The sequence below is a fragment of the Elephas maximus genome, chromosome 4 (genome assembly GCF_024166365.1).
Source record: "Elephas maximus indicus isolate mEleMax1 chromosome 4, mEleMax1 primary haplotype, whole genome shotgun sequence".
NCBI lineage: Eukaryota > Metazoa > Chordata > Mammalia > Proboscidea > Elephantidae > Elephas > Elephas maximus.
The window spans coordinates 29,890,346-29,914,865 of record NC_064822.1 but is presented as its reverse complement, the minus strand read 5'-3'; the positions used below and the strand labels follow the sequence as shown (position 1 = coordinate 29,914,865).

General features: G+C 37.9%; 1 protein-coding gene across 1 annotated transcript in view; it reads left to right on the top strand.

Annotated features, from left to right (window-relative positions):
* GPR158 (G protein-coupled receptor 158) overlaps positions 1–24,520 on the top strand; it is a 567,445-nt gene that overhangs the window by 508,018 nt on the left and 34,907 nt on the right. Inside the window, exon 7 of the mRNA XM_049881810.1 lies at positions 20,758–20,996. Coding sequence (XP_049737767.1) covers positions 20,758–20,996 — 239 coding nt within the window. The remainder of the gene's footprint in view (positions 1–20,757; positions 20,997–24,520) is intronic.

Genomic DNA, 24,520 nt, shown 5'->3' with positions numbered 1-24,520 from the left:
ACACAATTCTTTGCAGATATGAAGTTACTATTAATATGTGTTATTACATTTAATATAACTGAATAGTTGTAAAAGCAAGAAAAAAAGCCACTGAATTCAGAAAGAATAGTCATACATTAATATTCTCAACTTAGTTGAAGTGTTGGGTGTTGGTACCATATAAAAGAAATGCCTAAAAATATAAAAATAAAACTCTTGAAGTTATCCTCACAGTCACCTTCATCTTAACCTACAGTAAAATACAGAATATACATTAGTTGGGAAATAAGGGCAGCAACCACAAAAGCAACAGGTGTACCAACTGTTTAGTTTGCGTGACTGATATTTTTAACTGTTTAGATGGTATTATTAATCTTGAAGTGGAAGAACTTCCAGTCGCTAGCTATGAAACCTTTAGAATTATCATCTCCTGCTGTGTTTGCTCTTTGGTTGTGCTATTTATTTTATTATTCACACTGTGTCTAATTGCCAGCTTTAAAACCCTTAACTGAAACTTCAGGTCCCGAAGTACCTACCGTATAGTGTTGCCTATTATATAATAGCACAAGTGTTCTACAGTATATTGAAGACCCATCTATTTTTACATACAAGTTGCTTCCCCATTAAAACTATACTACTTGACCAAAGTAGAAAATTAAAAAACTATAGACAAATATAAAGAGAAAAATGAAAACCATCTACAACAAAAAAAGCACTAAAAAACAAACAAAAACAAAAACCTGTTGCTGTCGAGTCGGTTCCAACTCATAGCAACCGTATAGCACAGAGTAGAACTGCCCCATAGGGTTTCCAAGGAGCACCTGATGGATTCGAACTGCAAAACTTTTTGTTAGTAGCCTTAGCTCTTAGCAATGCCACCAGGGTTTCCAAATAGCACTAGTTATATAAAAAGACTGTTAGCATTATGGTAATTTTTTTCTCTAGTATTTTTTCTCTATATATATAAAATATATTTTTATGTAATGTTAATATTAAAATATGTAATTTATATTACGCTTCTTCATGTAATACGATACCTGAGCATTGTCACATAATATTCTATATTTTTAAAAGGCATGATATTTAATAGCACACAACCACTTAACCATTTAATCAACACATTTTTCTTTATTATAAGCCACACTGTAATGAACATTCTTTCAGATAAATCTTTGCATACCCTTAATTATTTCTTTACAATAGATTTTTTTATTGTGCTTTAAGTGAAAGTTTACATATCAACTCAGTCTCTCACACAAAACCCATATACACCTTGCTATACATCCCAATTACTCTCCCTCTAATGAGACGGCCCACTCCCTCCCTCCACTCTCTCTTTTCGTGTCCATTTCTCCAGCTTCTAACCCCCTCCACCCTCTCATCTCCCCTCCAGGCAGGAGATACCAACATAGTCTCAAGTGTCCACCTGATCCAAGAAGCTCACTCCTCACCAGCATCCCTCTCTAACCCATTGTCCAGTCCAATCCATGTCTTGAAGAGTTGGCTTCAGGAATGGTTCCTGTCCTGGGCCAACAGAAGGCCTAGGGGCCATGACCACCACAGTCCTTCTAGTCTCAGTCAGACCATTAAGTCTGATCTTAAGAGAATTTGGGGTCTGCATCCCACTGCTCTCCTGCTCCCTCAGGGGTTCTCTGTTGTGTTCCCTGTCAGGGCAGTCATCGGTTGTAGCTGGGCACCATCTAGTTCTTCTGGTCTCAGGTTAATGTAGTCTTTGGTTCATGTGGCCCTTTCTGTCTCTTGGATCATTAGAATAGATTTTTAAAGGTACAATAGTTAAGCTGTTATTTTTTTAAAGCTCTTGATACATGTTACCCAGCACTCCAGATGGCTTGTTAACAATTTACACTCTGTCCAGCAAAGTATTAGAGTGTCTATCCCCCTGGATGCTTTCTGTTATTGAGAATTATAATTTAAAAAGAAAAAACTTTTCTTATTCAAATTAATGAAAAATTGTACCACTGTGTATCATTTTGCTCTGCTTTGATTACTAGTTTCGTTGAACATTTTTAAAATGTGCTTTAGGGCCTTTTTTTCTTCTTCTTTTAATTGTCTGTTCCCAGCTTTAGCCATTTTTGCCTATTAGCTAAGAGGGCATCTTTTTTTCCCCAGATTTCTCTCTTTTTTTTAAATTGTGCTTTAAGTGAAAGTTTATAGTTCAAGTTAGCTTCTCATGCAAAACTTAACGTGCACATTGTTATGTGACCCTAGTTGCTCTCCCTACAATGTGACAGCACACTCCTCCTTTCCACCCCAGATTTCCCATGTTCCTTCAACGTGCTTCTGTCCCTTTCTGCCTTCTCATCTCACCTCTGGACAGGAGCTGCCCATTTAGTCTCAGGTTTATCTACTTGAGCTAAGAAGCACACTCTTCACAAGCATCATTTTATGTCTTATAGTCCAGTCTAATCTTTGTCTTAAGAGTTGGCTTCGGGAATGGGTTTGGTTTTGGGCTAACAGAGAATCTGGGGGCCATGTCTTCTGGAGTCCCTCCAGTCTTAGTTGGACCATTAAGCCTGGCCTTTTTTTTTACTAGAATTTGAGTTCTGCATCCCAATTTTCTCCTGCTCCATCAGGGACTCTGTGTTGTGTTCCCTGTCAGGGTGGTCACTGATGGTAACCAGGTACCATCTAGTTCTTCCAGTCTCAGATTGATAGAGTCTCTGGTTTATGTGGCCCCTTTTGTCTTTTGGGCTAATATTTTTCTTCTGTCTTTGGTGTTCTTCATTCTGCTTTGTTCCAGCTGGATTAGGACCATTTGATGCATTTTACATAGTTGCTCACAAGCTTTTTAGACTGTAGATGCCACTCACCAAAGGGGGATGCAGAACATTTTTTTAAAATAAAACTTGTTGTGCCAATTGACCTAGATGTCTCCTGAAACCATGGTCCCCAAACCCCTGCCCCTGCTACTCTGCCCCTCCAATTGTTTGGTTGTATTCAGGAAACTTCTTAGCTTTTGGTTCAGTCCAGTTGTGCTGGCTTCACCCGTATTGTATGTTGTCCTTACCTTCACCTCAGATAATTCTTGTCTACTTATCTAGTTAGTGAATACTCCTGTCCCTCCCTCCCCACCCTTGTAACCACCAAAGAACATTTTCTTCCGTGTTTAAACCTTTTCTTGAGTTCTTATAATAGTGGCCTCATACAATATTTGTCCTTTTGTGACTAATTCCACTCAGCATAGTGCCTTCCAGATTCATCCATGTTATGAAATATTTCATTGTTGTTCTTTATCATTGTGTAGTAGTCCATTGTGTGAATATACCATGATTTGTTTATGAGCTTAATTTGTTTGATGAGCAGCTAGGTTGTTTCCATCTTTTTGCTGTTCTGAACTGTGTGGCAATGAACATGGGTGTGCTTGTATCTATTCATGTGATGGCTCTTATTTCCAGATCATATGGTAACTTGTATCTCTAGCTTTTAAAGGAAGCATATCAAATCGATTTCCAAGGTGGTTGTACCATTTCATATTTCCATCAGCAGTGTATAAGTGTTCTAGTCTCTCCACAACCTCTCCAAAATTTATTATTTTGTGTTTTTTGGATTAATGCCAGCCTTGTTGAGGTGAGATGGTATTTCATTGTAGTTTTTAATTTGCATTTCTCTAATGGCTAATGATCATGAGCATTTCCTCACGTACCTGTTAGCTGCCTGAATGTCTTCTTTGGTGAAGTGCCTGTTCATATCATACCCTTTTCCCATTTTTTAATTGGGTTATTTGTCTTTTTGTTGTTGAAGTTTTGCAGTGTCTTGTAGATTTTAGAGATTAGATGCTGATCGGATTTGTCGTAGCCAAAATTTTTTTTTCCCCAATCTTTAGGTTGTCTTTTTCCTCTTTTGGTGGAGTCTTTGGATGAGCATAAGTGTTTGATTTTTAGGAGCTCCCAGTTATCTAGTTTCTCTCCTGGTATTTGTGCATTGTTAGTAAAGTTCTTGTATTCTGTTTATGCCATATATTAGGGCTCCTGGTGTTGTCTCTGTTTTTTCTTCCATGACCTTTATGGTTTTAGATTTTATATTTAGGTCTTTGATTCATTTTGAGTTCATTTTTGTGCATGGTGTGAGGTATGGTCTTGTTTCATTTTTTTGCAGATGGATAACAGGTATGCCAGCACCATTTGTTAAAGAGACTGTCTTTTCCCCCAATTAACAGAGTTTGGACTTTTGTCAAGTATCAGCTGTTCATAGGTGGATGAATTTATGTCTAAAGTCTCAATTCTGTTCCATTGGTCTATGTATCTGTTGTTTTACCAGGCTATTTTCACTACCGTGGCAGTATAATACATTCTAAAGTCAGGCCTGAGGTAGTGTGAGGCCTCCCACTTTGTTCTCCTTCTTCAGTAGTGCTTTATTTATCTGAGGTCTCTTCCCTTTCCATATGAAGTTGGTGACTTGCTTCTCCATCTCGTTAAAAAATGCCATTGGAAGTTGGATTGGGGTTACATTGTATCTGTAGGTCGCTTTGAATAGAATAGACATTTTCACAATATCAATTCTTCCTATCCATGAATGAGGTATGCTTTCCCCTTGTATAGGTCTAAGAGGGCATGTTTATAAAATAAATTTTTTCATGGAGGCAGTTAGCCACATTTCTTCCTCCTATTCCTAATTCTCCTTCCTTTATTGCTCCAGGTGAATAGAGATCAGAACAGGATGGTGCCTGGCTGCCATTATTGAACATTTTGATCAAAGATTCTATAGAAGAATCATGATCAAAGGGGGGAAATTGTAGAACAGAATGTAAATTCTCATGAAATCTAGACTTTCTGGAGCCATGGAGACTGGATGAACCCTGAAACTGTTATCCTGAGATGTTCTTTAAACCTTAAACAAAAAATACCCCATAAAGTCTTCCTAAAACCAAACAGAATTTGACTTATCTAGTAAAGGATGTCTGCCTTGAGCATTGTGCTCTTTTAAGATCCATCTATATGGGATCCAACTGACAACAGCAACTCGAAAGATTAGATAGGAAATTTAGGGAGTAATGAGTTTATGTTAATGAGAAGGAAAAACTCATAAAAGGGCGGTGAGAATGGTTGTACAACTAAAAGAATGTAATCAGTGTCACTGAATTGTACATGTAGAAATGGTTGAATTGGTGTATGTTCAACTGTGTATATTCTCAACAACAATAAAAATAAAATAAAAAGAAATTTATTAAGCCTCGTCTATACTGCGCTGTCCCTTGAGGTAACCATTAGCCACGTGTAGCCATTGGGCATCTATACAAATTGAGTTACGTTGTGCATGCCAAATACACACCAGATTTGGAAGCCTTTAATTCTAAAAAAAGAATAAAAAATAGCTTAATAGGTTTGTACATTAATTACATGTTGAAGTGACAATATTTTGAATATGTTGAGTTAAATAATATCATTAAAATGAATTTCACCTGCTTTTATTTTATTATAGCTATTAGAAAATTTAAAATTGCATATAAGCTTCACATTCTTGGGTTATATTTGTGTTGGACAGCCCTGGCCTATAAGATATACTCATAGTTTTCCCAGTTTGTTGTCTTTTGATTTATGCTTTTTGTCACGCAGAAGTTTAAAATATTTTTGTAATCCAATCAGTTGACTCTTCTCTTATGATCTCTCCATTCTACAACCTGAAATAAGTTAAATATTCATTTATAATTTCTCCTAGTTCCATTCATTTTTTGAATTTAGTTTTGTAATATATTGAAATTACGTAGATTGTGATGAGGCTTTAGGGTAATTTTTTTCTAGACGTGTAACTAATTTCCCAATCCTTATTTGTTGCATCAGCCATTGCTGCTCATCATTCCCTTATTTTGGGAAGTGTTCTTTTCCATAGATGTAGTGAATTTAATCATATCCCCCTAAAATAAGTGTTGTAAATCTTAATGCCTATACCTGTGGTTATAATCCCATTAGACAATGAATTTTCTGTTATGTTAATGAGGCAGTGTTAGTGTAACTTGTGTGTTAAGTCAATCTCGTCTGAGATATAAAAGAGCAGATTAAGTAAGCTAGCAAGCAAGCAGAGATGGTGAAAGACAGATGCCACGCCAGGGAACAAAAGCTAAAAAGAGACAAGGACCATCCCCTAGAGCCAACAGAGAGAAAGACTTCCCCTAGAGTCATCAGCACCCTGAATTCAGATTTCTAGATGCCAAGCTGTAAGGAAATAAGTTTCTGTTTGTTAAAGCCATCCAACTGTGGTGTTTCTGTAATAGCAGCCTTAGATAACTAAGACAATACAGTTAGGTCTTCTGGTATAAAGGTCTGTTTGGGAGCTCTCTACTTTTTTGATTTTGTCTTTTGAATAGTGTTGTTTTCTGATAATGCCTTATAATACCTATAATCTTCCCTTTATGCTCCTGTTTTCCTGTGAGTGTTCTTAGCTTGTCTTTATTCCTAAAGACTAACACTAGAATTATTTTAAATTATCTGATTTGGCTTATCCATTCAACAAATATTTACTCAGCACTTTAATATGTGCGATGTGCTTGCTATGCTGGGTGCACAGGATATATGTGGTTCCTGTTCTCCACCATTTATTTTTGCAAATGGACTTTCCACCACAAATCTTTCCATTTGGTAATACAATGTGTCTATTTATTTAAATTTTCTTCTCTTTTGGGGATCTCTCCAAAAGTTTAGTAATGCTTTCATCTTGGTCACAAATATCATGTTTGAAGATTATCCCTAGGTATGTCAGACTTACATTTGAGATTATGAATAGGATATTTCCTTCATTATCTTCTCCATCTGAAAGGTAAATAGAAAAGCTACTGATTTTTACACACACTTAGCTTTCATTTTTCTTTATTGAACTTTCATAACTTGAAAAATTCTTTTTTAGATATAATTCATGTACCATAAAATTCATTCCTTTAAAGTGTACAATTCAGTGGTTTTTAGTATATTCACAGATTTGTGTAATTATCACCAGTGTCTAATTCCAGAACATTTTCATTACTCCAATTTAAAACAAAAAACACGGTACCAATTAGCAGACACTTATCGCTCTTCCCTTTATTTAGCTCTATATTTAGCTCTGGAAACCACTAATCTACTTTGTCTCTATAAATTTCCTTATCTTGGACAGCTCATATAAATGAAATCATGCAATCAGTGGCCTTTTATGTCTGGCTTCCTTCACTTAGCATGATGTTTTTTAGTTTTATCCATGTTGTAGCATGAATCACTACTTCATTCCTTTGCATGAATGAATAATATTCCACTGTACAGACTCATCTGTTGAAGGATATTTGGGTTGTTTATACCTTTTGACTATTGTAGATAGTGCTGCTATGAAAATTCATTCACAGGTTTTTATTTGAACACCTGTTTTCAATTTTCACAGGTATATACCTCTTGTTAGGTGCCATCGAGTCGGTTCCAACTCATAGTGACTCTGTGTACAACAGAACAAAACACTGCCTGGTCCTGTGCCACCCTCACAATCATTGTTATGCTGGAGCCCATTGTTGTAGCGACTATGTCAATCCATCTCATTGAGAGTCTTCCACTTTTTCAATGACCCTCTACTCTGTCAAGCATGATGTCCTTTTCCAGGGCCTGGTCCCTCCTGATGACGTGTTCAAAGTATGTAAGATGAAGTCTCGCCATCATCTCTTCTAAATGAACATTCTGGCTGTACTTCTTCTAAGAAGATTTGCTTGTTCTTCTGGCAGTCCAAGATATATTCAATATTCTTTGCCAACACCACAATTCAAAAGCATCAATTCTTCTTCAGTCTTCCTTATTCACTGTCCAGCTTTCACATGCGTATGAGGAGATTGAAAACATCATGGCTTGGGTCAGGTGCAACTTAGTCGTTCAAGTGACATCTTTGCTTTTTAATACTTAAAAAAAATCTTTTGCAGCAGATTTGTCTGATGCAAAGGCATCATTTGATTTCTTGACTGCTGCTTCCATGAGTGTTGATTGTGGATCCAAGTAAAATGAAACCCTCGACTTCAATCTTTTTATCATGTTGTTGCTTATTGGCCCAGCTGTGAGGATTTTTATTTTTTTTGTGTTGAGGTGTAATCCATACTGAAAGCTTAGTCTTTGATTTTCATCAGCGAGTGCTTCAAGTCCCCTTCACTTTCAGCAAGGAAGGTTGTGTCATCTGCATATTGCAGGTTGTTAATGAGTCTTCCTCCAATCTTGAGGCCTCATTCTTCTTCATATAGTCCACTTCTCGGGTTATTTGCTCAGTATACAGATTGAATAATTATAGTGAAAAAATACAGCTCTAACACACTTCCTGACTTTAAACCATGCAGCATCTCCACGTTCTTTTCCAACAACAGCCTCTTGGTCTGTCTACAGGTTCCTCACGAGCACAATTAAGGGTTCTGGAATTCCCATTCTTTGTAGTGTTATCAGTAATTTGTTATCATCCACACAGTCGAATGCCTTTGCATAGTCAATAAGACATCGTTCAGGTATTCTGTGCTTTCAGCCATGATCCATCCGCCATCAGCAATGATATCCCTTGTTACACACCCTCTTCTGAATCGTCTGAATACCTAGGAGTGGAATACTGGATCATATGGGAATTCTATATTTAAGTTTTTGAGGAACCACCAAACTGTTTTCCACAGAAGCTACACCATTTTACCTTCCCACCAGCTGTGTACAAGGGTTCCAGTTTGTCCACATCTCTACTCACACTGCTGTTGTCTGTGTTATGGACTATTACCATCCTCATAGGTATGAAGTGGTATCATCGTGGTTTGCTTTGCATACTTCTAATAACTAATGAAGGACCTCTGGTAATGCAGTTGTTAAAGCGCTCAGCTACTAACCAAAAGGTTGACAGTTTTAACCCACCAGCTGAGCCACGGAAGAAAGATGTCACAGTCTGTTTCTGTAAAGATTTCAGCCTTGAAAACCCTATGGGGCAGTTCTATTCTGTCCAGTAGGGTTGCTATGAATTGCAGTCGACTGGATGGCAATGGATTTAGTCTAAGGCCTTTGCCCATTTTTTAATTGGGTTCTTTGCCTTTTTGTTGTTGAGTTGTAGGAATTTTCATATATTTTGATACTATAGCAGATATATGATTTTCAAATATATTCTCCCATTCTGTGGTTGTCTTTTCATTTTCTTGGTAATATCATTAGATGCAAAGAAAAGTTTTTAAATTTTGGTGAGGTTCAATTTATATTTTCATTTGTGCTTTGTACTTTTGATGTTATATTTGAGAAACCATTGGCTAACCCAAGCTCATGAAGATTTATCTCTATGTTTTCTTTTAAAACTTTTATAGTTTTAGCTCTTACATTTAGGTCTTTGATCAATATTTGAATTAAATTTTATAGATGATGTGAGGTAATGGTCCAAATTCACTCTTTTGCATGTGGATATCCAGTTTTCCTAGCGCCATTTGTTGAAAAGACTGTTCTTTTCCCCTTGATTTCTCTTGGCCCCTTGTTGAAATCAAATGACCACAGGTATAATGTTTTATTTCTGGACTCTCAATCCTATTCCTTTAATCTGTATATCTCTGCTTATGTCAATGTTACAGTTTTTATTGCCATAGCTTTGTAGTATGTTTTGAAATTGGAAAGTGTGAGTCCTTCAAATTTATTCTTCTTTTTGAAGATTATTTTGAATATTTGGAATCCCTTGCAATTCCACATGGGATTGAATTGGAATCTGTAAATCAAATTGAATATGTAGACCAATTTGGGGAATGTTACCAACTTAGCATATTAAATCTTCCAATTCATGAACACAGAAGTTCCTTCCTTTTATTTGTTGTTGTTCTGTGCCATTGAGTCAATTCCAATTCATAGTGACCCTATCTGACAGAGTAGGACTGCCCCATTGTGTTCCTTAGGCTTTAATCTTTATGGGAGCAGATCACCAGGTTTTTCTTCCATGGAGCCCCTGGTGGGTTCGAACTGCTAACCTTTTGGTTAGCAGCTGAGCATGTAACGATGTGCCACCAAAGCTCCTTTGCCACTAATTTAGGTTTTCTTTAATTTCTTTAAACAATGTTTTGTAGTTTCAGTGTACAAGTGTTAGGCTGCCTTGTTTGGTTAAATTTATTCCTAAGTATTTTATTATTTTTAATGTTATTGTTTTATTTCATTTTTGATATGTTCATTGCTAGTGTATAGAAATAAAACTGATATTTGTATTAATCTTTTATCCTGAAACCTCTTTGAATTCATTGATATGTTCTAATACTTTTTGTGGATTTTTAAAAGATTTTTTACATAGAATACCATGTCATGTATAATGGAGATAGTTTTACTTCTTCCTTTCCTATACAGATGACTTTTATTTCTTTTTTCTACTAATTGCCCTGGCTAGATGTTCCAGTACAATGATAAATAGAAGTGTTGAGAGCAGGCATCTTTGCCTTATTCCTGACTTTTTTAGGATTCACTTATTGTACTTTACGGTTCTGTGGGTTTTGACAAATGCATACTCTTACGTGACCACCATTATATTATCATACAGAGTAGTTTCATTGCCCTTACAATGTCCTGTGCTTCACATATTTATCGCTTCCCACCTCCCTCTGATCCCCTAGACATCACTGATCTTTTTACTCTAAAAAAAAAAAAAAAAATTTTTTTTTTTTTTTTTTGTAGTTTTACCTTTTCTAGACTGTTATATAGTTGGAATGATACAGTATATGGCTTTATCAGACTGGCTTCTTTTACTTAGTAATTAATGTGCATTTAAAGGCTCACCATGTCATCTCATAACTTGACAGTTCACTGAATAATATTCCATTGTATGAATGTACCACAGTTTATTTATCCATTCACTTATTGAAGGGTATTTTGATTGCTTCAAGTTTTCAGAGATTATTAATAAAGCTGCTGTAAATATTTATATGTAGGTTATTTTGTGAACATATAATTTTATCTCATTTAAGTAAATACTTAGGATTGAGATTGCTGGACTGTATGATAAGACTATGTTTAGCTTTGTAAGAAACTGCTAGACTGTCTTCCAAAGTGGCTATACCATTTTGCATTCCCACCAGCAGCGAGTGAAAGTCTGTTGCTCCTTACCCTCACTAGCGTTTGGTGTTGTTGGTGTTTTAGAATTTAGCCATTTGAATAGTGTAGTCACCATGAATCAGATTCAGCTTAACTGTGACTACTTTTAATAGATGTACAATGTGGTGAATGTAATTATGTCACTCAGTTATGCACTTAAAAATGATGCAAATGGCTAATTTTTATTGTATATATTTTACCACAATAAAATTTTAAAAATACAGGAATGGCATTATTTTTTAATCTATGACATGGGGTATCTCTCCATTTATTGAGATCATCTTTGATTTCTTTCATCAAGCTTTGTAGTTTTCCTCATGTAAACCTTGTATATATTTTTTTAGGTTTATATCTAAGTATTTAATATTTTATGATGATAATGTAAATGGTGGTTTTCTTTTTTTTATTTCAAACTTTAATTGTTCATTGCTGGTTGTGAGGTATGGAGCCCTTTTGCAGTGAATGATTTGGCCTTTTGGTCCTGGTTCTGAGAGTAGGACCTCACCTGAGGCTTTTGAGTGAGGACCAATCAACTAAGAGAGACCACCTGAGGGTCCAGTGTTGCCAAAGCCCCAGGAGGCGGGTGCAGCTCACTGGAGTTTCCCTGGGCTGAACAGTGTGAACAGTCGGCTCTTGGAGGAGGGGTGAGCACACCCCGTGGGGATGCAGAAGCTCTGTGCTGAGGAACACTCCCCCCGTCCCCACTCCTTATTCCAGGGTGGAGACATCAACCCAGAGGATAAGAGATTGGAAGATTAATCAGAAGGGACTGGCACAGATACCCTGGACCCAGTGGAAGGCAGTGCCAGGAGAAAACAACAACAGGGGCCAGGAGAAGCAGAGGCCGAAGTCTGTTGAGCAGAGAAGTGGTAACAGAGCAGCCTGAGAGAAGTGGGCCCAGAATTGTAAAATGCTTGGGGCTACAGCAGCACCAGAGACAGCTGAGGTCACAGCCAGCTAGACATCCATGAGCTGGCCCAGGCAGCAGCAGAAACTCCAGCTGAAAGCCAGAGCTCCAGAGGCAGCACAGGAGGTTGTCTGAAGCAAAGAGGGTCTGCCCACTAAGCCTAGGTACACCCTAGGTAGGGTTTGCCCTCAGAGCAGTTCCATTTCAAGAGACGCTGGTCCAGGACTATTCTGAGGCCCTTGCTGGACAAGCAGTAAAGGGAGACAGAGTCAAGAGATGTGCCAGCCCAGTGACGTAAGAGTAAACATCTATTCCTCACCATGAAACTGTTATTTAAGACGTGTCGTTTGCTGTCTCTATTTATTGTTTCCTATCTACTTTCCATATGCTAATGATCTGGGAGTGTCTTGTGTGTTCTGGCTCTGATCGAATGGACGTGCTATTTATAAGCAACCTGTGAGTGCGTCACACATACGTGCGTCAGGGTTGTGTTCTTTCACCACACCTATTCAATCTGTATGCTGAGCAAATAATACTAGAAGCTGGACTATATGAAGAAGAATGGGTCATCAGGATTGGATGACGATTCATTAACAACCTGCGTTATACAGATGACACAACCTTGCTTGCTGAAAGTGAAGAGGATTTGAAGCACTTACTAATAAAGATCAAAGACCACAGCCTTCAGTATGGATTACACCTCAATCTAAAGAAAACAAAAACCCTCACAACTGGACCAATGAGCAACATCATGTTAAATGGAGAAAAGATTGAGGTTGGTCAAGGATTTCATTTTACTTGGATCCACAGTCAACACCCATGGAAGCAACAGTCAAGAAATCAAAAGATGCATTGCATTGGGCAAATCTGCTGCCAGAGATCTCTTTAAAATGTTAAAAAGCAAAGACGTCACCTTGAGGACTAAGGTACACCTGATCCAAGCCAAGGTGTTTTCAATTGTGTCATCTGCACATGAAAGCTGGACAATGAATAAGGAAGGCTGAAGAAGAATTGATGCCTTTGAATTGTGGTGTTGGCAAAGAATATTGAAAATATACCGTGGCTGCCAAAAGAACCAACAAATCTGCCTTGGATGAAGTACAGCCAGAAAGCTCCTCAGAAGCAAGGATGGCGAGACTGTGTGTCAGTACTCTGGATATGTTGTCAGGAGGGATCAGTCCTTGGAGAAGGACATCATGCTTGGTAAGGTGGAGAGTCAGCAAAAAAAAGGAAGACACTCAATGAGATGGATTAACACAGTGGTTGCAACAATGGGCTCAAGCACAACAACAATTGTAAGGATGGCACAGGACCGGGCAGTGTTTCATTCTGTTATACATAGGGTCGCTGTGAGTTGGAACCAGCTGGATGGCATCTAACAACAACAACAATACAAGTTCCAGTAGGCTATTACTATTATCTGGCATTTTCTACATAGATTATCGTGTCATCTGAGAACAAAGATGATTTTATTTCTTTCTTTCTGATTTGTATACTTTTTATTTCTTTTTCGTGAATAATTTCATTCCGATAGGATTTTGAGTAAGAGTCATGAGAGGCGTGTACATATTCAGGATTGTTAGGTCTCCATTGAGAATTGATCCCTTTGTCATTATGTAATGCCTCTCTTTATCTCTGATAATATTCCTCACTCTGAAATCTGCGTAGTCCGCAATTAATAAAGCCACCTGAGCTTTCTTTTGAATAGGGTTAGCATGGTATATCTTTCTGCATCCCTTTATTTTTAATCTATCTGTATCTTTATATTTAAAGTGAGTTTCTTGTAGGTAACATATAGTTGAGTCTTCTTTTTTTATCCACTCTGTAATCTCTTTCTTTTAATTGGTATATTTAGACCATTCACACTTAAAGTTGTTACTGATATAGTTGGATTAATACTCACCATATCTGTACCTGTTTTGTATTTGTTACTGTTGTTCATTATTTCCTTTTTTTTTCTTCTTTTTTAATCCCCTGCCTTTTTTTTGCTTCTTTGGTTTTAATTGAGCCTTTTATGTAATTCCATTTCTCCCTTCTTTTAGCATATCAATTATACTTCTTTTGTAAAAAAAAAAAATTCAGTGGTTTTCCTAGAGTTTCCAATATACATTTACAACTAATCTTAAATCCACTTTCAAATAATAATATACCACTTCATGGATAGTACAGGCACCTTATGCAACTCCTTCCTCCCATCCCTTGTAACATTGCTGCCATATATTTCACTTATCCTTAAGCTATAATCATTCAATATATCTTTGTTATTGTTATTTTGAACAAACTGTCATCTTTTCTATCAGCTAAGAGTAAGAAAAATGAAAGGTTCTTTTTCTACCTTTATTTATTCCTTCTAGACTGCTTTTCTTTTTTAACGTAGATCCCAGATTCTGACTTAAATCATTTTCCTTCATTCTAAAGAATTTCTTTTAATGTTTCTTGAAAGACAATTAGATAATTACACTTCAATTTTCGCTAGCCAAGGCTGGCTCCACAAGCAGTTTCTGCTCCTGGGTAAGCTGTGGTTCTCTGTATCTCCCAGTTTTCAGGGAGATAGTTTTCTCTGTGAATTTAATTTTTAGATGAATCTAAGAAGAGTTTTTGATTTTTAGTTTTTCAGCTTTTTTCTTGTTGTTAGGATGGAAGTGATGATTCCCGAGCTCTCTACATGTCAGACCAGAAACTAGAAGTTACTACCATATATTTTTTAGTTATGTTTTAGTGGTTGCCTGGAGATTGCAATTAACATTTTAATTGATAACAATCTAGTTAAAATTCATACCAATTTAGTTTCAATAGTATATAAAAATTTTGATTTTATATAGCTCCATCACCCCCCTTATGTTGTTATTGTCACAAATTTCATCTTTAAACATTGTATGCCTATCAACGTAGATTTATAATTATCATTTTATGCAGTTGTCTTTTAAATAATATAGGAAATAAGGGGAGTTAAAAAACAAAAGCATCTGGACTGATATTCTTTATTTCTTCATGTAGATTTGAGTTACTGTCTGGTGTCCTTCAATTTAGCATGAAAGGCTCTCTTTAGCATTCATTGTAGGTAGAATTACTAGCAATGAACTCTCTCAGTATTTGTTTACCTAGGAATCTCTTAATTTTGTCCTCATTTTTGAAGGATAGTTTTGCTGCATTTAAAATTATTGATTGACAGTTGTTTTCTTTTAGTGCTTTGAATATGTCATCCCTGCTTTCTGGCCTCCTTGGTTTCTAATAGGAAATCAGCTGTCGATCTTATGCTTTGTACTTGACAAGTCACTTCTCCCTTGCTGTTTTCAAGATTCTCTCTTTGTCTTTAGCTCCCAACAGTTTGTAATGTGTCTCAGGTTGTAATGGGTCTCTTTGAGTTTATCATACTTGAAGCTCTTTGAGTTTCTTGGATTTGTAGATTTGTGTCTGTCATCAAATTTGGGAGATTTTCAGCCACTGTATCTTTAAATACTCCTGCTGCCCCTTTCGCTCTCTCTTCTACTTCTGGGATTCTCATTTTGTATATATTGGTATGCTTGATGGCTTTCCACAGGTCTTTTAGACTCTGTTCATATTTCTTCATTGTTTTTTGTCTGCTCCTTAGCCTAGATCATCTCAATTGACTTATCTTCAAGTTCACTGATTCTTTTTTCTGCCTGCTGAGAGTCAGATTTGAATCAGTTGCAATGGAAGGGGTGGTATTCAAAGCTGTGGGCATCTGGATTAGAGAAAAAGTTATGTGGGGAGCATAGAGGAGATATGACCTATTGGAAGAGGCAGATAAATAACATGCTTTTTAAAGATCACTTGGCCCTGAACTTGCTCATGGACAGCTGTATTTGGGAAAGTTTGGTGCCTGAAAAAAAGCAATTAAGTGAGAGTAAGATATGAGTTTTCTACTGGCTCTACTCTCACTGACTGCATAACTTTAGATGCTCCCTTCATTGGGCCTCTCCTTTATACTTTAGTGAGTACTAAATTTCCTTCTAGCTCTGACAGTCTCAGATTTGTAAGATTTTAGAGGGCAAGAACCATATCTTATGCCTTCCATGTTACCTGGCATGATGCCTCGCATATGATTGTCACTATATGAATATTCATTCCTTATATTTCAGATATTCAAATTTAAGAGTCAGGCTAGAATTTGGAACAATTCTTTTTCTTCTCTAACCAAATTATAGAAGACTAGAAAAATGGGTCATGTACTCTATTTTGAGAGCTGAGTTATTCAAAATTTGATAATTTACTCAGATACAATCAAAAGCAGTTACACACAATCACTGGGTTACTAACGAGTTCTGTTCCTAAGTCTGTCTTTAAGTCAAATTCATACATAAGTTGGAATGGTCAGATACAGTTCATGTACTTTTCTATGCATAAAAAACATTAAAGAAACACTTCCAGTCATACTAAAACATCTTTAACATAATAATACAGTAATAATAATAATATTTTGATGTGCTTGTTATTATAAACCATCGTATGTATGTACCTTCTCCACAGTGGAAGAGAGGGCAAACGTTACTCAAAATACTCAAAAGATTTTGTTCTGTAAAATCTTTGAGAGCAATTAGATACTTTACTATAGACTCTGAACTAAACAATCTACGTTGTACCACTAGGCTGCATTTCTTCTGGGTTTTGAGACCTCAAGATTGGCTGCTAACCAAAAGGTCAGCAGTTTGAGTCCGCCAGCCGCTCCTTGGAAACCATATGGGGCAGTTTTACTCTGTCCTGTATGGTCACTGTGAGTTGGCATTGACTCCACAGCGACTGATTCAGCAGCGGCAGGGAGGGTTGGGGCCTGAGTGGGATGGTGCTAAGGCCGGAGGGATTAGTCCCCCATTACCTCCTCAACAGGTCCGTCAACCCCATGCACCAACTATGAGGCCCCTGCCTTGGGGCACAAGGGAGAAAGTGCCTGCTCAGGATGCGCTAAAAGGAGCCTGGGGGCCAAAGGTTGGGAAGAAGATGCTTAGGGAAACCCAAGTCCAGAGTTTTCCATGATCCCCAGAAACCAAGTGGACATACAGAGGTCAGGAATCTAGGGCAACCCCCCCACCGCCCCACTGCAGCCACCAAAAGGCCAAAAACTGCTGCAATAGTGAAATCCCACATGTGTTAGGTAGGGAAAACAGAAGCCCAGAGAGGTGCTACCGTGGCCCCTGGCTGCATAGCACCGAGGGCCCAGCGGGATGGGGTGGGGTGGAGCTGGGTAAGGGGCACTGTAAGGCCCAGCCGGTGCACTGGCCCAGTATGGCGCGCTGGCCAGTTGTACTCTGAGAACACGTGGAGCCCGATGGCGTCTGGCTGCTGACCGCCACCACCTGCAGCAGAGCAGTGGTGCTGGTGTTACCAGTGGCCAATCTGACACAAAAGGTCCTTGTCTTTTCCTGAGTAAGAATACAAGCAAAAGACAAATTTATCGTCAGCAAGCTTTGTTTTGCTTGAGTCAAGCAAAAGGAGTCAGCTGGGGAACTAAGCCTCTCCAAAAGACTGACTCGCTTGAGTCAGGGTGGTTACTGCTTTTATGTACCAGGCTATGTTAAGTGGCCTTTCTTTATTTATGCAGTTTCTGAGAAAAGGCAGGGATTTTCCGGGAATTGGTGTGGCTATGGAAATGAGGTGCATGCGCAGCCGTCAGCCAAGATGGAGTCTGTGGCAAAGGACTCTGGGACTGTTAGCATCACTCATTATGGGATGTGGCACCTGTGCAGTTCCCTAACTCCTCAGGTTTGAATCCTGCCGGTGGGTTGGATAGCACAGTGGCTTCTGAGAGAAGGTCATCTGGCAGATGTGGATACCTTTTGCATACATACTTGGCACCTGTTTTCTTGAGGGACAAAATCATGGTTAAGTGAGGCTAAGCAAGTGAAGCAATTTCTAGATTGCTTCTGCAGATTATGGGCTCTGTGGTGAGACTGTCTCTACGTGCTGAAAATTTCTTCCAGGATGTGGCGTTTACATACAGATACATTTTTGTCAAGGCTGTTTCCACAGATTGTTCCAGTCTGTCTCACTTGGGGCACATGGACTGTGGGGCTGGCCCTTTCCGAGCTCCAAGGAAGCTGGGTGGGCTTTCTGCTTGCTGTTACTGGCCTCGGCTGGGTGCATCATGTTGCCAGGGCCCACCTGCCACTAGCAGCTGTCCAGGGACCCTCTGTGGCACCTTCGCGTGGGGGGAGAAGCACAGCCTGTCATGAGGGCCTGGGACCGCACACCGGGTCAGTTTTTCCCGGATGGACTTTACGCGGATTGGTTCCTAACTATGGGTTGTGTGTCAGTCAGATGTTCATAATCTGGGAACTGTCTGTGTATGGCCTAGTAACTACAAGTTTTTCTTGCAGAAAATAAGATTGGAATTGACAAAAATAGTCATTTTTGCAAGAAATTTGTTTTTTCTAAGGTAGAGTTATTTGCATCATTTGATCTTGTTTATATCTAAACTGCTGATTACAAAAGAAGTCTTCACATCTGATGTAATTTAGATAAGTAATGTCAATTAATTACTAAAGCTGTTTAAAGCAGAAAGGCATTAAAGAAGTATATCCAGTTTCCATGGAGTCGATTCTAACTCATAGATTGTAATTTAAACACATCATCAAACACATTCACACAAGTGAACAGCAGTCTTTTTGAAATAAGGCCTCTTCTTTGACTATGGGTCTGATGTTTGGAGTTCATTTTTCCTCTTTCTAGCATGTATCACCACAGTGCATTATCCACTGTTCACAGTGTTGGTTCTTTAAATAGGGGTGAAAATCTAAAGAATTTTTTGAAGTAATCTATGTATAGAACCTTTCTAGGTTTTTATGTTTATTAACCACTCCCTATTTTACAATTTCCTCACCTTCCCCTAAGTTAACAGTTTGTTTTAGTGATTTACCTTTATGGAGCCTTTCTGAAGTATTCAACACAGATTCTATACAAGGATGTCCCCCTTCAGGGCACAATTATGTACAACCATTTTATTTAACATTTAATTAAATTATAAAAAATATAATAACATGTAATGGGCATAAACAGATTTGGGGCAAATACCACTGATTGTTAATAAGTAGCAATTCAGCTGTTGGAGAGAAGTGCTTGAGACATACCAGAGAGTAAGGAGCTGCCAGTGCTGGCATTCAGCATGGCACAGGCAGTATGACATAGGGAGGGGACCAGCTGTGAATCTGGAGACTAGTTAAAGGAGCTTCCATTGATACTATTGTCTTTCTGATATTGTTTCGCAGAAAAATCGAAGTGTCTTATTCATAATTAAATAACTTCACCATCTGTGTTAGCTGAAGAACAATGGAGTTAAAGATATGGGAGGAGGGGAGGGAAGAATAAATAAGATTCTGCTGGAAAATAGCATTATTTACTAACACTGGCACAGTGGTTAAGCACTTGGCTGCTAACCAAAAGGTCAGTTGTTCCAACCCACCAGCGGCTCCGAGGGAGAAAGATGTGGCAGTCTGCTTCCAGAAAGATTTATAGCCTTGGAAACTCTGTAAGGCAGTTCTACTCTGTCCTGTAGGGTTGCTGTGAGTCAAATTTGACTCAACGGCAATGGGTGTTTTGGTTTTACAGATTATGCTGTGTTCATTCACGGAAAGCTACCAAAGGTCTTTATATAGAAAAATAGCCTAACACAGCTAGCCTATTTCTGGCGTGTTTGCTTCATTTCTGGATTAATAGAGTTTTTGTTTTTTTGAGAAATTCATCTGGCTTTAAACGTGTTGAAAGGATGATATGGAAGAGAGAATACAAAGTTGGGACATGCATTTATTTTTGCCTTTTGGAAACTGACTATGGATAATCTTATATCTCTGGTAGTTATTTCAAATTAAAATTTTACAATGTAAAATAGGATTTGAGGGTAGGAGGAATTAAAATTGGCTGAGAATATTGGAGAGAGAAAATTGAAGACTAGGCAGGTGAAAGGATTCCTGCAGGGCAATTGGAGAAAGAAAATTGAAGACTAGGCGGGTGGAAAGGTTCCTGCAGGGCAATTGGAATTTGTTTTCATGCGATATTTAGAGCTGCAAAGTCCTTAGATATCATCTAACCAAGTATTCTCAACCCTGGCTGTTCATCTGAGTCATACATACAGAAAAAAACAAATTGTTAAAAATCTCAATAATTCTTACAGGTTATCCCAGCCTTCTTCTTTAATGCAGTGACCTCATTCAGCTAATCTAGTGTTTATTCCTCCCAGTGTTTTAATACTTATTTCATTAATATTTTTGATAATGTGATAAAATGACTGTGGAGGGAGGTCACGTGAAATGGTTTTCAGAAAATATTTTTAATAACACTATTGTAAAAGAAATAACAAGTTCAAGGAAGTTTTCGGCATAGTATAATATTGAAAAATCCAATTACTTTCAGGACTGTTTGTTGTTTGTTTTGATTCTTCATAAAGTCTATTTGAGCAATGTTTTCCTATGGATCTTTCCAAGTTCCCGGGAATTTTTCCTGAAATATTAAAACATGCTCAAAAGAATTCCATTATATGAACCTATCGATTCACTGGCTTCTAATGCAGGATATTTGTTTTGCTAATGGAAGATAAACAAGAATGAGATTAAATAAAAATATGAGCAATAATGTTTCTGGTTTTTCTCATGTTAGAACTGTATAAGTGTGTTTTGGTTGGTTTAAATTTCATCTAGAAAATAAGTTTGTTTTATTGTGGTAAATACATAGATAAGAAAACATTCGCCATTTCTACAGTCTTCACACATACAGCTCAGTGACACTAATTAGGTTCGTGTTGTTTAACCATTAGAAAATAAGATACTTTTAGAGTTTTCATTTCCGAGTGTTAGATCTGTCTGTTCACATTTTCATCTCTCGCTTTTCCAGAGTTTTGAAGGTGTTTCTTTCACGAACAGCCCAACGGATTCCGTACATGACTGGTGGACGGGTCATGAGGATGCTCGCAGTAATCCTCCTGGTAGTATTGTGGTTTCTCATTGGCTGGACATCATCTGTATGCCAAAACTTGAAGAGGGAGATTTCACTTATTGGCCAGGGGCAAACATCTGATCACCTTATCTTCAATATGTGCCTCATAGACCAATGGGATTACATGACAGCAGCTGGTATGTAGTCACTTGCTTTCTGTGATTCTCTTGTCCTTTTCCACTAACATCAGAAGTGTATCTACAAAAAATAGCGTCTATGGCAAGCACTGAAATTGTGCCCCTGCAGGGGTGTAGCAAGGGTAACAAGCGCCCAAGGGCAGTCTCTAATTCCCGCCCCACCCCCGCCCAATTTCAAGATGAATAGACATTGATAGCAATGCATGAGCAGAAATGCCTTCCCCCCCTCTTTTCCACCTGCTTCAGTCAGACACCTTTCATATTTGTGGCACCTCGTTATGTCATTCTGTGCCACAGCTGGCACCCCCTTGGAATTGTACCTGGGGCCAAGTACCCTCTCTGCCGCCCCCACCTCCGCCCCCCCCCCCCCCATGCCTCTGTGTCTGTTGTGCTTGAGGAAGGATGTTGGGCCTTATTGGGTTAATGTCAACTGCTCAGTTGTGGGCTCCCTCTCCCCGTTCAAGTGGCACCCAGTGCAGGTGCCATACCTGCCGTACATTAGATACACCTCTGAGTCTAGCATTAAAAATGACTTCTTTAGAAGCCTTGTTGAACGTTTTCACAAAGCCTAAAGGAACGTCACCTAATATGGTTTCAGTAAAGCAACATTATGAAAATGATGATAATGACACGTGGAATGCAAACTTTTTCTGGAAGTTTCCATTCTTTTTCAAAGGTATGTAACTTTGTTGAGAAAATATAATCAAATGAATCAGAAAGGAAAAATGCAGTGAATAAAGGCAACTTCTTTATACAAAGAATCTTTCTGCTTTCCATCTTATCAGTTAGTCCGTGTTGGATCAATGGAAGCTATTCTCTTGACTAAGCTCTGTAGTTGGGAGGAAAAAGGAAGCCTGCTGGTATTTTTTACATACTTTCAGTATAGGATACATGACTACGTATCCAATGATTATTTTGTGAATAGATTATCTCTGCAAAATTTCTGATTAACCGGTCTTTCCTATGCTTACCTCTAAAGATAATTTATCAGTCATTCTCTAGAGGTCTAATATTGTGTAATGATAAACACATGTTGGTTGGGGGTAATAACAGTTATGTTGCTGAAAAACTGGAGAACATGGAAGAATTGCATGATGACTTGGGCCAAAAATACAGATTTTTTTTTTGGCACCCCAGTTTTTTTAAAAATGAAGACAGAAAATCCATAGGAAATTTTCTGTTGCTAATGCTAGGCTATTTTAAGCTAAGCCCCCAAAGATATATATGTCTATGTATATATATAAAGAATGAAAACAAACCCTATTATTTTTGTTGGTGGTATTCCCTCTCAGTAAACCACAGGAAAAACCTTAATTTTATTTGGCAGATGTCAAAAAATAAAAACATGAGTTTAATTCCCATTTTCTGCCTTCCCCATATTAGCAATTGTTTGCTTGATATTCACAGCTAGTCTTTTGCTAGAAGCTAATAAAATGTGTATTTAGTTTGCAATTCAAATAGAGGAACATTTTTCTGGGGAAGATATTTTTGGGATTTTATAGGCCTGATACCTGTAACTGTAAGGAATGTGATGATGTAAAGGGAATGATTATAGTGATAAGATATAAAATAAATCATTGTATTTTGACCAATATTGCCATTAGAAGATGAAGCATAGAACTAGTATAGGAAGCAATTCTGATTTTGATTTTAGTCTGGATATGAAACATTTTTTAAAAAAAATTGTACAGATATGAAATTTCCCCTGAATAGAAACCTCTAACTCATTATTTTACATTATTTATTTAATCCAAGTTAGGAAATCCTGGTGGCATAGTGGTTAAGTGCTATGGCTGCTAACCAAAAGGTTAGCAGTTTGAATCCCAGGTGCCCCTTGGAAACTCTATGGGGAAGTTCTACTCTGTCCTATGGAGTCACTATGAGTCGGAATCGACTCGATGGCAATGGGTTTTTTTTTTTTTTTTTTTTGGTTTAATCCAAGTTAAGGAACCCTGGGGGCACAATGGTTAAGCACTTGGCTGCTAATCAAAAGGTTGGTGGTTTGAACCTACTCAGTGGCTCTGTGGGAGAAAAGACTTGACCATCTGCTCCCATGAAGATTGTTGTTGCTGTATGCCATTAAGTCAATTCCAACTCCTAGCAACCCTATAGGACAGACTAGAATTGCCCCATGGGGTTTCCTAGGCTGTAGTCTTTACAAGAACAGATCACCAGGTCTTTTGTCCAGCCAATAACCTTGTGAATTCAAACCTCTGACCCTTTGGTTAGCAACCAAGTGCTTAACCATTGTGCCACCAGCCTAGGAAATCTGATGAGGCAGTTCTACTGTCATTTAGGATCATTCTGAGTCAGAATTGACTGGACAACATACAGCAACAACAATCCAAGTTAACCAAACTAGGAAAAAAATTTCCTTGTATTACTGTGGGGAAAAAAAAAAAGCCCACTATATTTCTTTTCTGTTTTACAAAGAAAATAATACTCAGAATACATGATGAGACGTCACTGAGTAGGGATAAACAAGGAGAATGCATGGCCTTGTCACCTAGCTTTTTTTTTTGGCATTCTTTATTCTTTACACATTGATTTTGAGATGTATTCAGGTTGTTTATGCGCGCTGAAGAGGATCACATTTGTGATCTCTATTTAGAAATAGAAAGGAATACATAATTGATAGTAAACTGCAATTCATTTTATAGAAATTTTCTTTATAGTCAAGTAAGAATTACATACAATCAACAAGATCCACTGAGTACCTATGATTTCTCTGGTACTGTGTTGAACACTTTGTGGGAGAAATAAAATGTTTAAAAGCCTTGTTCCTCTCATGCACTAGCTTACTATTGGTTTATACAGATAAATGAGCCTTGTTAAAAATATATATATATATTGACAGTAAAATTAGGTGTTAAAGAGTCTTGGTGCAAATAATAGTTCAATAAATGACAACAACAGTTTGGACCAGAACCCAGGAATCTTTATAAAGCAGAAGTTCTTTGGGCCACAGGTAGTATTTAGAATATTGTAAAGAGGAGAGAACATGCCACCTGATAGAAATAATGGCAGACAGACGTGGAAATTGTTTGAAACCTGAAGGAAATTCCTAATTTGAAGAAAGGATGTGTGTAAAATACATTGTAAGTAATGCTGGATGGTTGAGTTCATAGTGAGTCTTGAAAACATGTTAGAGGAATTTTCAGAGCCAGGAAAGTAAATTCCATCTAAATATATTCTTTCAGGATGTATTTTTTTAAGTGGAATATACCAAATTTTCGGAGTTGTAATCATTAGAAGAAAGAAGGACTTAAAGCAATGGTTCTGAAAGTGTGGTTCTCAGAACCAGCGGCAGCAGCATCACCTGGGAACTTGTTAGAAATGCAAAACGTAGGGACGCACCCCAGACTTCTTCAGTCAGACACTTTGGCAGTGCAGGCCCAGCAATGTGTGTTTTAACAAACCCTCCAGGTGATCCTGATGTTACTGTAAAGTATAGAATAACTGACTCAGAAGAAGTAATCAGAGGACTGTACTGAAATACACTGGTCGCTAATCTCCCTTGTGCT